Source organism: Mustelus asterias, chromosome 3 (genome assembly GCF_964213995.1).
Source record: "Mustelus asterias chromosome 3, sMusAst1.hap1.1, whole genome shotgun sequence".
In the NCBI taxonomy this organism is placed as follows: domain Eukaryota; kingdom Metazoa; phylum Chordata; class Chondrichthyes; order Carcharhiniformes; family Triakidae; genus Mustelus; species Mustelus asterias.
In genome coordinates this window covers 123835426-123850476 of record NC_135803.1, presented here as the reverse complement: position 1 = coordinate 123850476, position 15051 = coordinate 123835426, and the positions used below count along the sequence as shown (strand labels likewise).

General features: G+C 39.7%; 1 protein-coding gene across 1 annotated transcript in view; it reads left to right on the top strand.

Moving 5' to 3' along the window:
• LOC144491556 (receptor-type tyrosine-protein phosphatase gamma-like) overlaps positions 1 to 14483 on the top strand; it is a 711057-nt gene extending 696574 nt beyond the window's left edge. The window contains exons 26-29 of the mRNA XM_078209530.1: positions 4724 to 4870; positions 7705 to 7847; positions 10208 to 10343; positions 11036 to 14483. Coding sequence (XP_078065656.1) covers positions 4724 to 4870; positions 7705 to 7847; positions 10208 to 10343; positions 11036 to 11182 — 573 coding nt within the window. The 3' untranslated portion in view covers positions 11183 to 14483. The remainder of the gene's footprint in view (positions 1 to 4723; positions 4871 to 7704; positions 7848 to 10207; positions 10344 to 11035) is intronic.
• The last annotated feature ends 568 nt before the right edge of the window (positions 14484 to 15051 follow it).

Sequence of the window (15051 nt, the reverse complement as noted above, 5' to 3'; positions counted from 1 at the left end):
GTGTTGTGGTGAATTTGGGGCTGATGATAGCCACTCAGCTATTCTTTGACCCTCATCTATAAAGAGTGACCAGATGAAGATTTTTTTGAGTGTTTAAAACAGCCTTTATTATGAGCTATAGCAAGTGATCTTGTGCCTCAGCTGGGGTGGCACACTAGGGAACCCGATCCAAAGAATACACAGACATTTATACTTTCAGGTTGGATTACAAGAAATTAGCATATACTAATCAAAGATGTACATTTGTTATTATTTATGTCCATCATGACTATCGATTAGTTTTACATCATGCGGAGCATATGAATACAATTAACAAATTATAACATATGCGCATCTCCTTGATTATAATGTCCAATGAGTGTAAAACACATACATGCTATCTAGCTTAATTCACTACCAGCTACAATTTGTCCTTAACGAAACAACTTATGTGTGGCTTCTTTATATCAATTATCCTCCCTTGTCTGGTGTCTTCTTTCAAGTAAGGATGTTCAATAGACAAACAAACCCTATGTGGAAGCTACAAGTGTTATTGCTACTTGCCATTATTTCCAGACCATTTGGTATCAGAGCAAATGGTAGAGCAATTCCACATTGTTTTTACACTCTTTGAGAGGTAACTCCTGTGATGTCCATACCTGATAACTAACAACTTGCAGCTTTGTCCTTGAGTGCTTCTTCACGGCTAGGAGCTCACAGTTTGTATGATTTTCAACTGAACTGATTTTTAACCCTTTTGAGGAGATGGGATCCATAGGCTTTTTCTTGTTAGAATGTTATGGATTTTCAGAGCTGCTCTGGTAGAATTTTTCACAGCTGCCAAATTATGGTCAGAGTTTTCAGAGCAGATTGTTGGATGTGGTTTAGCATGAAGACTCCTCAGTGAGATGGAAGCTCTTAATAAAAAGGTTTCCTTGTTCAGCTTTGTAGTTTATAGAGCATCAACCAGGCAGGGAAAATCCTCAAGGAAGAACTGTGTAATTGCAATAGCACTGAGTTAACATAGTGTGGCAGAGGTACATGCTTTATGGAGTGCCCTCTTCACTTGTTTTCAGTAATGTTACATGATCTCACATGCCTAAGTCCTCTTGTGTTTATATCATTTTCTGCCAAGCTCACTGGTGGGAAATGTGTAAAAGTGACCAGGCATGACTCAGCTTTTCATTCTCTCAACTCCTTTTAAAGGAACACATGGCTTATATTCAATGGGGAAAAAATTAATTAGTGTTGCACCACTTCCAAGTGGTGTTTCACAGCCTTATGTTGGTTCCCCGGGGCAGACAGCACTGTCAGCTCCTACCTGTGCAGCAGTATAATATGGAAAAATGTGAACTTGTGCATGTGGCAAGGAGAGTAGAAAACCAATGTACTATTTAAATGGAGAGAGATTGCAGAACCAGAAGGCACAGAGGAATCACAAAAAACTTAGTATGCAAGTACAGCAAATGATTAAGACGGCAAATAGAATGTTGGTGTTTATTGCAAAGGGAATGGAATATAAAAGTAGGAAAGTTTTACTGCAGCTGTATAGAGCCTTGGTGTGACCATATCTGAAGTGCTGTGTACAGATTAGATCTCCTTATTTGAAAAAGGATATAACTGTGTTTGAAACAGTATAGAGGAAATTCATTTGATTGATTCCTGTGATGAAGGGCTTATTTGATGAAGAAAAGTTGAATACATTGGGCCTATAACCCTTGGAGTTTAGAAGAATGAGAGGGTGATCTTATTGAAACATACAAGATGCTGAGTGACTCTTTAAAATCCCTGACCACTGGCCTTGTTTTAGCCTTTTAAGTTCTATCAGCAAAGTATTTTTTCAGTACAAACGCATCTATGTAAAAAAGATTGTCCCTTCTTTGATACCTCTCACCATCTGTCTAATTCCCTTTGTTTTACCTCTTTTATTAGTTTATCCTCAAGTTTATTGGCAGCCACCAAAACTTCACAATCATGAAGAGTTCTGCTTCTGGTCCTGTTCTGAAACTTTATTTCATTGTCTAAACTATTCACACAATAGCCTCTACTTGCACTTTTCTGTCCATCAGGGCTACTACTTTGGGATCTCCTTCGTGCACTATCAGAGGCTCATTCTGCAGTACATGCCTATTTTCTGACATGGTTCACTTCTAGACCCACTATCCACCATTAGTAGTTGCTGTGTGCTTTTGTACTCTCCACACTTTCACCCCATTCTGCAAGTCCATGGACTTAGCTTCTTGACCATCATCCTGAACATGCAACCAATATTTTAAATTGCCAGTAGCTTTTCCTCTCACTTGACCCCTCTGTCATAAATGTGACCTGAGTACCCACACTGGGCAATTAATCTTTAAATGCAATAGCTGTATCCTGTGCACCATGTTAACTAACATTACCACTATGTAGCCCTTTATCTACAATATCCCACATCTTAGGACCTTCATCACAAAACAATAAGCATTTGAGGTACAAGATGCCTCATTTAATTCTGTCAGCTGCTCAGATTGCAATATATTGTAACCCATTCAGATTAATCATGAGGAATGAACCTTCACAGTTTGATTGCCATTTTTGATCATTACTGTCCTACCATCATAACCTAATACCCATTCACTCTGACCTTCTCTTATAATAAATCAAATCTCCTGAATCAAATTCTATCTCAGATGGCCTTCGTACAATGCCTCAGTGTTATTTGAATTTTATCCACAACCTCAACCTTGTTGAAAGTCTGTCTGCCGTCATGTAAAGCGTTCAAATATGCCAAAAAGATTGAACTAACTGTAGTATGTTCTAGCACAGAAGAACTTGCACACATCACAGAAAGCAATTTAGGATTTTGTCCACAGATTAATTAAAAGGAACAATAGTTTCCAGCTATCTGGATTCTTTGCATGAACTGCCCATTCCAAGTTGGTTGTCAACCTGCAGTCCGGATAATCAACTAAAATTTGAGGCAGCATTCCATCAGTCAATGCATGACTCAGTCCATTGCTGTGGCATTCATGACCGTGACGATGTTTTCACATGTCTCTGAATTTGGCAATGGCAAATTTCCCCCAAATTTCATAATCAGTCAGAAACTTTATTGTTGCCCCAAGTCAGATCCCTACCCATTGCTCCATTATTTCATCTATTACAACCACTTTATCCTTACCTTGTATTATTGTAGAAAGACTAAATCTGATCACCAGGTCTACAAAATGTAGAATGAAAATATTTCTGTCTTTGTCTCATTCCTTTAGATTCATTGCAGTTACCTGTTAAAGTTACATGCCAATAAAAGGCTTACAATAGGATGTGGTGACATCCTTTGATATTTTTTACAGATTTCAAACTTCTAACTAATCTCTTCCATTAGCCTCCCATCCAGGGATGTACAAATTGAATTTTGTCAATTTTTTATACAATCTGTTAAAGTCCATGACACATTCTTCTGTGGAATCTCAATCTGTCTTCCAAAAATTATGTATTAAAGATAGCAGGGGAGATTAATTTAAACAGCCCTGATTTACTTCTTGCCATAAACGGAAAGGTGTTTTGATTTGCTTTCCTCTTTGTAAGGGATGGCATATTTCCCAACTCCTCAGTTCTAGTGTGATCTAATTTTCTATTAATAACTCCACAGCAAACTCAAGATAGGATAAACTCAGAGGGTTAGTTTATTTGTGCATACCAAAATGCGGGAGGAGGGTGGGATAAATTCAAAGGGTTAGTTTATTTGCATACACTCAAACACGGGAGAAGCGTAAGAATGTTGCTTCCTCTTCATTCATATAAAAAAAGATAGAGAAAAAAAGACTTACAGGGCAAAGACCACAGAAAAAATAACTATTGTTTCATGTGTGTCCAGAGTTCTGAATCAAAGACCAATGAAGTATCTCTTCATGGAGGTTTGCAGGATGAAAATTTGTTGCTGTATAATTCACTTCTCCATCTTATGAAATTGTGGCCTTTGTATAGTTCACCTTGAACTTAGTCTCCGGGAGAAAAGAATGTGTGTGCATGAGGTGAGGGAGAGCGGGCGTGAGGGGGAGTAAGGAAAGTGGGCGTGAAGAGGAGGAAGGAGAGCGGGCGTGAGGGAAAGGAAGGAAAGTGGGCGTGAGGGGGAGGAAGGAGAGCGGGCGTGAGGGGAAGGAAGGAAAGTGGGCGTGAGGGGGAGGAAGGAGAGCACGCATGAGGAGAAGGAAGGAAAGTGGGCGTGAGGGGGAGGAAGGAGAGCGGGCGTGAGGGGAAGGAAAGCAAGTGGGCGTGAGGGGGAGGAAGGAGAGCAGGCGTGAGGGGGAGAATGGAGAATGGATGTGAAGAGGAGGAAGGAGTGTGGGAGAAAGTAGGGAAGAATGTTTGTGTGCAAGTATGTGTGAGAGAAAGGAGAGTGTGAGTGGGTTTGGCTGACTCCTAATCTTAGGATTCACATTCACTCTTACCCCCACACACTAACATGCATTCTCGTTCACTCTGATGGTTATTCATTTTTAAATTCATCAATTTAATTAATTTAAGTCATTTCTTTGCTCAGCAACTTGTTTCTTTTTGTACCCCAGTTCTATTTTTTAACTTCATGTTTAATGTTGTGCCAAATCTTAACTTTCTGAAATTTGCTCATCTGCCCCTTGAGTGAGAAAAAAATTGAACCGTGGCCCCTCCACACGCAAAGGTTGGACAAGCCTGTTCCTGACAATTGAACTGAGCTCTAAATACAGTTGCAAAATAGCTAAAATTTATGATTCTTTGCTAACAGGCAGAGGATGAATCTGTCTACTGGCCAAGCCGTGAAGAATCCATGAATTGCGAAGCCTTTACTGTAACCCTTATCAGCAAAGACATACTGTGCCTCTCGAATGAAGAGCAAGTTATTATCCATGATTTCATCCTGGAGGCAACACAGGTATAGCAAAATGTTCTGGATTCACATAATTTTGGCTGAACTGATAAACAAAATACTTCTGTACATTTTGAAACATATTTTCTTTTCCCACTGTGGATAGATTTCTGGCTTAGCTGTTTGATTATGGAATAGTGTTAAAGGGTAATCAAGTACATCCCTCAGATTCTGACTCAAGTATCTGAAAGTCAGTAGTAAAGGAAGCTGTGGAGCAGGGTACCTGCCCTGGAATATGATGCAGGGCATTAAGAAATGTGATTATTTAAATAATTTTTCAAGAAATATTACTGAGCAGATCTTAGGTTAATTACTTAAAGCACAAGTCTCAAATTAAAAAACTAATTATGGATTTGGTGAAGGTGAGCCAACTGGATACATTATTACTTGGGTACTAACAATGTTGTCTTAATTTATGTTTGATATCATCCTTCAATCTGCAGCAAGCTCTGACATATTAGTGCTTTTCCAATGTATTTTTTTTAGAAAGGAGAATATGATAATTTTGTCTGAGTATTTAAAACAATTTGGCTTTTGTGCATTATGATCTGAATTTGATGGGGTCCCTGCCGTCTTGCCACAAGGTTGGGGTGTAACACACCCACTATCATACCGGCTGCCCTGCAGCAAGTTACTTCTGGAAGCAAATTGCTTCAAGGTGAAATTTCTGGCCCTGTTTTGGTCAGAAGCTCAATTGAGTGGCCAACTGCTCTGTAGTCCCAGCAGTGCCACTGAGAGTAGTGCCCACTGCTGGATCTACAGGCAGTCCCCAATGTTAAACCCAGTTTTTCTTTATTCTTTTAAGAGATGTGGGTATTGCTGGCAGGGCCAGTATTTGTTGTCCATCCCGAATTGCCCTCAAACTGAATGGCAGTTAAGAGTCAACTACATTGCTGTCTGTCTGGAGTAACATGTAGGTCAGACTAGGTAAGGAGAGCAGATTTCCTTTCCTGAAAGACATTAGTGAACAGGTGGGTTTTTGTGACAATCGACAAAGGTTTCATGGTCATCATTAGACTTTTAATTCCAGATTTTTATTGAATTCAAATTTCACCATCTACAGTGGCGGGATTCGAGCCAGTCCCTAGAGCAGTACCCTGAATCTCAGGATTACTAGTCCAGTGGCAACACCACTACACCTCCACTTCCCCCTGTATTGGGGGTCTCAGCAAAGTATTATGGGATCACAGGCTCCATAATTAGAGGCACGGAGTACAAAAGCAGGGAGATTATACTGAACCTCTGATTAGACCCAACTAGTATATTGCATCCAGTTCTGGTCACCACACTTTAGGAAGGACGTGAGAGTCATTTAGAGGGTGCAGAGGAGATCTATCAATTGGTTCCAGAGATCTACAGGTGGGAAGCTGGTGGGGAAAGTTAGTTACAAGATAAAGTTGGGGTGCAGGGGGAATGTGAGGAAGAATTTTCTAATGCTGTGAGTGGTAATGACCTGGAAGCCACATTCCATGAAGGTTGTGGAAGCAGAAGCTACGATTCCGAAAGGAAATTGGATGGGCACTTGAAGGAAATAAATTTGCAAGGCGTCAGAGAGGGGATTGACTGAATTGCTCCTTGGAGTGCGGGCATGGACTCAATGGACCAAGTAGTGTCTTTATGTGCCTTAAATGGCTCTATGACTTGATGATAATACACTTCCTTGTTTGGCAGCTATCAGTAGAAGATCTTTACTGCTAATACCGAACCAAAGAAAATATATTTGAACTGTAACTAGAGAGCAAAATACAGTTATCACCAGTCTCAAAATCATATCTTATAGAATAGAATCCCTACAGTGCAGAAGGAGGCCTTTCGACCCCCATCGTGTCTGCACCGACCACAATCCCACCCAGGCCCGATCCCCGTAACCCCACATATCTACTCTGCTAATCCCCTGACACTAGGGTCAATTTAGCATGGCCAATCCACCTAACCCGCACATCTTTGTCTTGTAATGAAGTGGGGGAGCCACAGATAGTCTGCCTGCCCACTCTTGGACCTATTGAGCCCTTAAGTGGCTAATTAAATGTTATTAAGGGCCTCATCCCACTGCCACTAGTATTTTATCCACAGTGGGGAAGGCCACCTTTGGCTGCGCAGGCTGGTCTTGTGCATGGGAGGAAGACCTAATTTGCAGGCCCCCTGGACCCATTGGAGGCATCGCTCCCAGGGTCATCCATCTCCTTAATCCTCTGCATGGGCCTCTCTCCACAGTGGATGTCAGTCCAGATGAGTGTTTCCATCACTTTTTTGTTCATGTTTCACGTGTCCACTATTTTACTTTTTGTTCAAAGTAAAGTTTAAAACAAGCATCCGGTAGAAATTATTAGTGCAAAAAGTGATCAGAATTTGAAATAGTCTCTGGGTCATATTGGACACCACCACAGATATAAACCCAAATAGAAAACACTGTATTAGAAAACTATGCACAGCTGCATGTGTTTGTAGAAATGCTGCATTCATTATTGCCTAGCAAACCATTCTTGTTTTGGAGTAGAAGAGCTGTGCGCCATTTTCCGTGCAATAGCTTTTAAACTGACACTGTAGTGAGATTTATCTCGCACGTCTTATATTTGCAAAGATTGAAAAAGTGGCCGCCAAATACTTGGAAGAAAATGTTGCTGCTCTGTACAACTCTCAGTAATGAAGTCCTTTTAAATCTGTAGAATGACTGGGGGATAGTCTAGATGAAAAATAAGTTATGAATAACCCATTTCGACTGTGGGAAATATATCATTTTGTCAAGCAGTTTCATTGATCTTTGCATGGAGATTAATGGAATTGATAAGACAGGAGAGTAGAATGCGAACAATCTAAAGGTGTAACTGTTTTTCCTTCAGGATGACTATGTGCTGGAAGTACGTCACTTTCAGTGTCCAAAATGGCCTAATCCAGATGCTCCTCTCAGCAGCACTTTTGAACTTATTAATGTATTAAAAGAAGAGGCCTCGACCAGAGATGGACCCACCATCGTCCACGATGAGTATGCACTTGTTTCTTCCTGTTTCACTTCATATTCCTAATAATCCTTGCACATGTGAACACACATCCCATGATTCATATTCTCCAGCTAGGAGGTGAAACTAATAGGCTATTTCAGTGTCTCTTTAGCTGGCCACTTATGTGTGCTGTCTTGATCTGCATAGAGTCAAAAACATTTTGAGCTGATTAGTAATTATTAATCATTAGTTTGATAGAATCACCACTTCATTTTGCAGGGAATATTATTTATATTTATATTGTCACTGGCATCCTGGGTTCTGTAGATACTTTCTGTCTGCAATAACAGTATGGATGTGATGTGGAGGTATGCAAAGTAATCCAAGCTGACCTGCACCCTCATTTTAACTTCCTCCCAGGATAAAATGGAATGTATTTACTCAGTACCCTATATCGCACAGATTCTGGCACAGCAGCTTACTGAATTTTCCACTACTAATTAATACGTATTCCCCACCAATAACATACAGTGGTGCTTCTTTCCAATCATCAGCCAAAAATTACCCTTGAAGGTGGATAAATGGTTTCCAGCAGAGAAGAAAACGTGGATGGCCAGAAATGAGATTGAGTAATTCCAAAGAAAACTGTTGCCCATGGAAGGAAATACACTCTTTTCTGTCACCTGAAATGTGTGTTGAATCTGCCCAGTACTTGATTCTGGCCCTGAAATTTCATGAGGGTGCTCCTGATATCCCACTGTAAGTTGAGCAGGAAATTGATGGAGACACCAGAGAAGCAGCTGAATTTTCTGTTAACGGCTGAAGTCACAGTGCTAGTTATGTCGAGAGACTGGAAGACTCTCCATAGAATTTTCAGGCATGACTGGTTGCAACCAGAGGTAGTTTGACTTTTTTTTTTCCCTCTTCCATCATGTATAGAAGAAACCATAAGCAGTCAATTGACTTTGGCTCAATGAATGGTGCCATGAGCAAGATCCCACACTGGGACTTACGCACATAAATTAGACTGACTCTTGCATGCAAGACTGAAGAAATACTGCATTGGCATATATGCTCATTTGTAAATGGTCTGACGTAGAAGTGAGCCCTGCTCAACATTTTCCACTCACAACCTGACAGATTAATTGGTCATTTATAAGTGAGGTTTTGCTGACAAAAAATGTGCACCAACATGGCAGTAAATCACTCCATATGTACTTCACCTGGGTGATGTGTTCTATCAGATTTCAGTGGCACAAGGCACTATATATGTTTTTTAAATAAACGGAAACCTTCCCAGCATCTGCCATTAGTGACTTCCACCCTCATAAACTGTTTCAGTCAGCAGGATAGAATGGTCTGTTTGGAAGGCTGTTAGTTAAAGTTTATTTATTAGTCACAAGTAAGGCTTACATTAATACTGCAATGAAGTTACTGTGAAATTCCCCTAGTCGCCACAGTCAGGTGCCTCTTCGGGTCAATGCACCTAACCAGCATGTCTTTTAGAATGTGGGAGGAAACCGGAGCACCCGGAGGAAACCCACGCAGACATGGGGAGAACGTGCAAACTCCACACAGACAGAGACCCAAGCTGGGAATCGAACCCAGGTCCGTGGCACTATGAGGCAGCAGTGCTAACCACTGTGCTACGGTGCTGCCCCACTTGGTTTGCTAAAGGAATAGAGACCGATGGGCTAAATGAATGTTTCCTCATTCTAGTCTTGTAGCCGCTGACATTGGTGTTGACTGACAAGACGTATCCTGTAAGCCAAATGTTGGTTTCAAAATATTTTCATCGAGTCCAATGTCAAGTGAAGCAAGCATTTACTTGCTTTCAATCTTTTGGAATTCCTAAGAAATAGTTAAAACAAAGACATCTGGAATAATAAAATAAATGGTCATGTCTTATTCATTTCCTGCATGCACTGTTCAGTAGAGTTGGAAAACATGTTGTTTACCGAGAGCACTTTGTCATTTTTATGAATGTCTGTGTTACCCCACTGCTCCATAGCAAGTGTCATTAGTTATCCGGTGACATATGCTGCCTTCGTTTAATTCTGGTTAAAACTGCGCTTATAAAGGGAAGATTCATCGACTGATGGCAAAAAGGTTGCCTTGGATACAATGAACACTAATGAACTTTGACTGTAAAATTAACATGTTTAATTAGTTTCTGGGTTATGAAAGATTATTATCTTACTATTGTGTAGACATTCCAGAGTTTCTATTTATTCATGTTAATAAAGAATGTGATTGAAGACAATCATTAAGAGTGATCCAGGGCATACGAAAATGACATTTTAATGGAAGATTTGAGGGATATTGCAGGAAAACGAAAACACATATGAAGAGATGACTTCTTGATACCTTAGGTGGACATTTGACCTCATTTTGTGTTGTGCAGGTTTGGCGGTGTCTCTGCTGGGCTGTTCTGTGGCCTTACCACTCTGTCACAGCAGTTGGAGTGTGAATCTGCTGTGGATGTCTATCAGGTTGCAAAGATGATCAACCTGATGAGGCCAGGTGTTTTTACAGATGTTGTAAGTACTTGATTATGAAAAATAAAAAGATCATGTCATTTTACATTGATGTCCATAATCTTTAATTAGTCCCAAGAAGCTGCACTGTCTATGTCTTACATGCAGATACACGCAACATTGATTTCAAAACATTAAGAAAAGCAAGGTCTGGTGTTATATGGCCTTCCAGCATTTCGTATTTGGCATAGGCATATATTGGAATAATTCTATTTCACTGATTTTATCTTCTGATAAGCTGCAAACGGCATCAGTCTGAAGTATTGACCATCCCATTTTAAAATGGCACAATATTGCAAAGGTTATAGCCTTGAAGGTTTTTTTAATTTTACTTATTATTGTCACAAGTAGGCTTACATTCACACTGCAATGAAGTTACTGTGAAAATCCCCTAGTCTCTACACTTTGGCACCTTTCGGGTACACCAAGGGAAAATTTAGCATGGGCAATGCAGCTAACCAGCACGTCTTTCAGACTGTAGCAGGAAACCAGAGCACCCGGAGGAAACCTACACAGACACGGTGAGAACGTGCAAACTCCACACAGACAGACACCCAAGCCAGGAATCGAACCCGGGTCCCTGGCGCTGTGAGGCAGCAGAGGTTCCATGCAATTTTAAGTGATGAATAAGTAGTAAAATGCATAAATAATTGTGTTTTTCCTAATCTAATACTTTTTTGTCTGTCTTTGCACAGGAGCAGTATCAGTTCCTTTATAAAGCAATGCTCAGTTTAATCAGCACAAAAGAGAATGGAAATGGCCCTTCGTCATTTGACAAAAACGGCACCATTATTATCACCGAAGAATCAGACCCAGCAGAAAGCATGGAATCTCTTGTGTAAATTGAAACTTTTTGCAAATGGAACTTCATTTGAAAAACTTCTAAGGACTGAATGAACGTCTGAGGCCTTTTTTTGCCAGGTTCCAAGTTTAACGATAACCTGACTGTACATTTTACAGTGATGAGAGTTTTTGATGTTTGTTTTAGCCATTCTGAGTCTTATTGTTATCCTGCTGAGCATTTGCATCTCTTATTTTCACAAGATGAAAACACAATTTGTTCTAGTTTGCACTATCTGATCAGTGTTACTGCCTGTAAAAAAACGAGTACAAAATCTGTAATTTCCCAGAAATCCATGAAAAGATTCTGTCCATGATCCTCCTTAACTTGTTCTTCATAGGAAGACAGAACTTGTGTCTGGAGACAGCTTTAAGGTAATTTTGCAAACGAAACCATTCTACATTTTACTTGTTATCCAGTTTGGAGAGTGTTTTTATTGTGCAGATTGTGGTGTATTATTGAATTTACTTTTAAGTAATACATCATTTGAACCTGGCAAGTTCTGTAAAATACCAGTGATATAACCTCCTACATTCCAGTGATCAGAATATAAACATTCAAAAAATAAAACTTATTACAAAATAGTTCAGTGTAGGCCAGGTGTATGGATAAAGTTATCAATTTATCATTTTTGAACTTTTATATATTTGTGCTGCAAATGGGATGCGTGGAGAAATTGTTGATTTTGCATATGGCAGAAAAGGCATAAATACCTTAGTAAGGGAAGCAATCATCTTGTTTGTAAGAATGTGGGACGTGACTATTTTTGAAGGATTAATATGAATACTCGGGGATTGGGGGGTGGAATTTAATCTGCAAGGTGCAGAAGTGGAAGTATGCACACGGAATTTAATGTTAAATTTAATTGATGGGCCACAGTCACCTTGGGTATGAGAAATAATGAGGCAGTGGTGAGCAGGAAGTGACCAAACCTGCCGTGAGATAATTACACTGCAGCTCAGAGCATCAGAGCAGGCTTTAAAGAGCCCCCAGGTCAAGCATGCAGATCTGAAAGCAGGGAGCAAGTCTGCAAAATTTGCAGATTTGGAAAGATATCATCTGGAAATCGAGCATCCCCCCCCCCCCCCACCAGCCAATCACAACCCCTCACCAGCCAATCACAACCTCACAGCCCCATCATTTTGCCCTTGCTGCTACCGACAGTTTGGGTCTGTTAACATTCTCTTGTTCCCCTAACATTTTCCTCAGTGTTTAATAAAGAACACCATTCAGCTTTCACGTAAATAGACGACCTTGCCTGGTGCATGCCATCTATCTTTAACCAGTTAACCGTGGGCGGCACGGTAACACAGTGGTTAGCACTACTGCCTCACAGCGCCAGGGACCCGGCTGATTCTAGCTATACTAAATTGATACTTAGTGTCCCAAAATGTGTAGGCTTGGGGGATTAATGGGGTAAATATGTGGGGTTATGGGGATAGGGCCTGGGTGGGATGCCTTAATGGGAGAGTTAGTGTAATCTCGATGGACTGAATAGCCTCCTTCTGCACTGTAGGGTTTCTATTTTACTCTATGTTTAAATCAGGTGGCATAAGTTTCCTATTTTCCGCTGAGTTATCTTCAAGGTTTGACATCATTTGGAGAAGTTGTGATTTAATGGATATTCATGGCACGCAAGTATGGGGAAAAGTGGTTCTCGGGATTGGAATCGGTGAGTCCGTAACTGCTGCTGAAACACCAGCAACTTAATCCTTTAAACTCAACCCGCTGTCAGGAAGCTGAGGTTTCTGCTCCCACCTGATGAAGAGCGTCACAATTACCACACCCAGTGGTCCCATTAAATTCTGCCCTCAGAATCAGTTTTGTTTTGCAGGACGTAAGACCTGATGCGCAAAAAAGCAGATTGACACATTTGCACAGTGGGTTGTGTAGGTCCAAAATGAGGCTGCATCTGATAACAATTTGTGTGAGCCGCACCAATCATGTAGCATATTTGCCTTGTCAATAATCAGTCTTTTGAAAATATTACGATTTGAAACATTTTTTAAATGACAATGGAGAAGAATTTATTAACTTACCAAAGATATAAAGTAGTTCTCAGCAGAATGTAGGAGTGTTTCTTTTCAAAAATATGGTTTTAATTGTCTTATTAATTATTTTTAAACGTCTCTTTAGTCCAGGGTCAATTTTTTTAGTTTGCAAATTCAATAAGTGACTCAATATAATGAATGTTAATGTTATCAAGGTGCCAGTTCATATTTAATTTTATGAAACGACAATTCTACATACTGAATAAACTGTTCATATAGACATACATACCTAAATTGCAATTTAAAATTGTATGGTTTCTCTTTTTAAAGATGACCCATATTTGTACATAGAAGTCATGTGTGATATTCGGTTAATTATCTGCAGATGTGGCTATGTTCTCATGGTGGAAAGACCATAGCAGTACTAGTCCGATAATGCCATTGGGCTTCTCTCTGACGTGGCATCTTTAAAAAAAAACTGCTGCCTGGAAGTGAAAAACAAAAGTTTCAAAATGTTTGTTTTAAAAAAAAGAGATATTTTCACAAAGTGGGAGACATTTTCTATACAAGATAATCATTTGATGAGGCAAACATGAATCAGACTTTTCGGGAATTAAAACGCTTGAGCTGTTTTCAGGAAAAAAGTGTAAAAAAGAAAAAAAAACCTTTTCTCAACAAAGGGGAGATTTTTGAATTTTTTTAAAAACCTCATGTTTCTCCAACATTTGGGGTAGTGGTGTTCGAAATGATTTTGTTTCAGCATTTTAGGCAAAACAAAATTGATAGTTCAAATATCATGTTTTGAAAACCATAACCTCCTTTATTCATTCTTTAGGGTAGCAGATACAATCAAACTGTAAATATTTTGTTGCTTAAACAGGCATTCTATGGGGACTTTGTATCTACAGTATATAATCTCAGAATTTTATATTTTCATATAAAGCTAATTTTTTTCTAGTCTCAACTCCTTCATAGTTTTGTGGTGGCTATGTGGAAAGCTGTATGTGCATTGAGGTAGTAACATAATACTGTGTCATCACATTTCAAAGGCATTGAACATATATTACTTCTTGGGGGCAGTGGTTGTCAAAGTTGCAGGTATTTTCAACTATATTGTCGGTGTGTGCAATAGGAATAGATCTAGGCAGTTGCTGAATAAGTTTGTCTCATGACCCATTTGAAAATGTGGTGTTCTGTAACTTGAAAAAATCTGCTTTGTTCTGTTGGAAACTATATTAAATTGTTCTATTTAGTGTTATTTAATATGTAAATTGTATTGCTATCCATGAAATAAAGTATGGGTTTTGATGGACCTGTAGATGATGCTGTTATGATTCTGCTGGAGGTATCGATTTTGATGGTTAAAACCAATACATTTCCTCTACAATACATTTTAGATTAGCTTGTTCCAGCATGTCCAGGATGGAAATTTCTCCTGCTCGTGACCTTATCCAAAAAGTCAGCAAAAAAAAAATCAAACCACTGCAGGTGCTTGAATTGCGGAATAAAAACAGAAAATGTTGGAAACTCTCAGTAGCATCAGGTCAATAATTTATCATCAGAACCAGGAATTGTTACAGATGAACAGTTCATAAGGAAGAACAGAATGAAAAAGGAACAGGGACAAATAAGGAAGGGGCTGCAATTGGGTAGAGCGCAGAGGATGATTAAATGACAGAAGTGATCATTGTACAAAATAAAAGAACATAATAAGGAGAGAATCAGGATCATAAACAGAGGAGTTGGGGGTGGGGGGAGTGTGGAGCATTTTGCTAAGTGGAAAAGGCACCAGTGGCTCTGAATGTAGCTCCAAGAAAAGGAAAATGAATACTGGGATTCAGACCACCCCACTGACCATGTACCGATTCCAAGCTGCAGC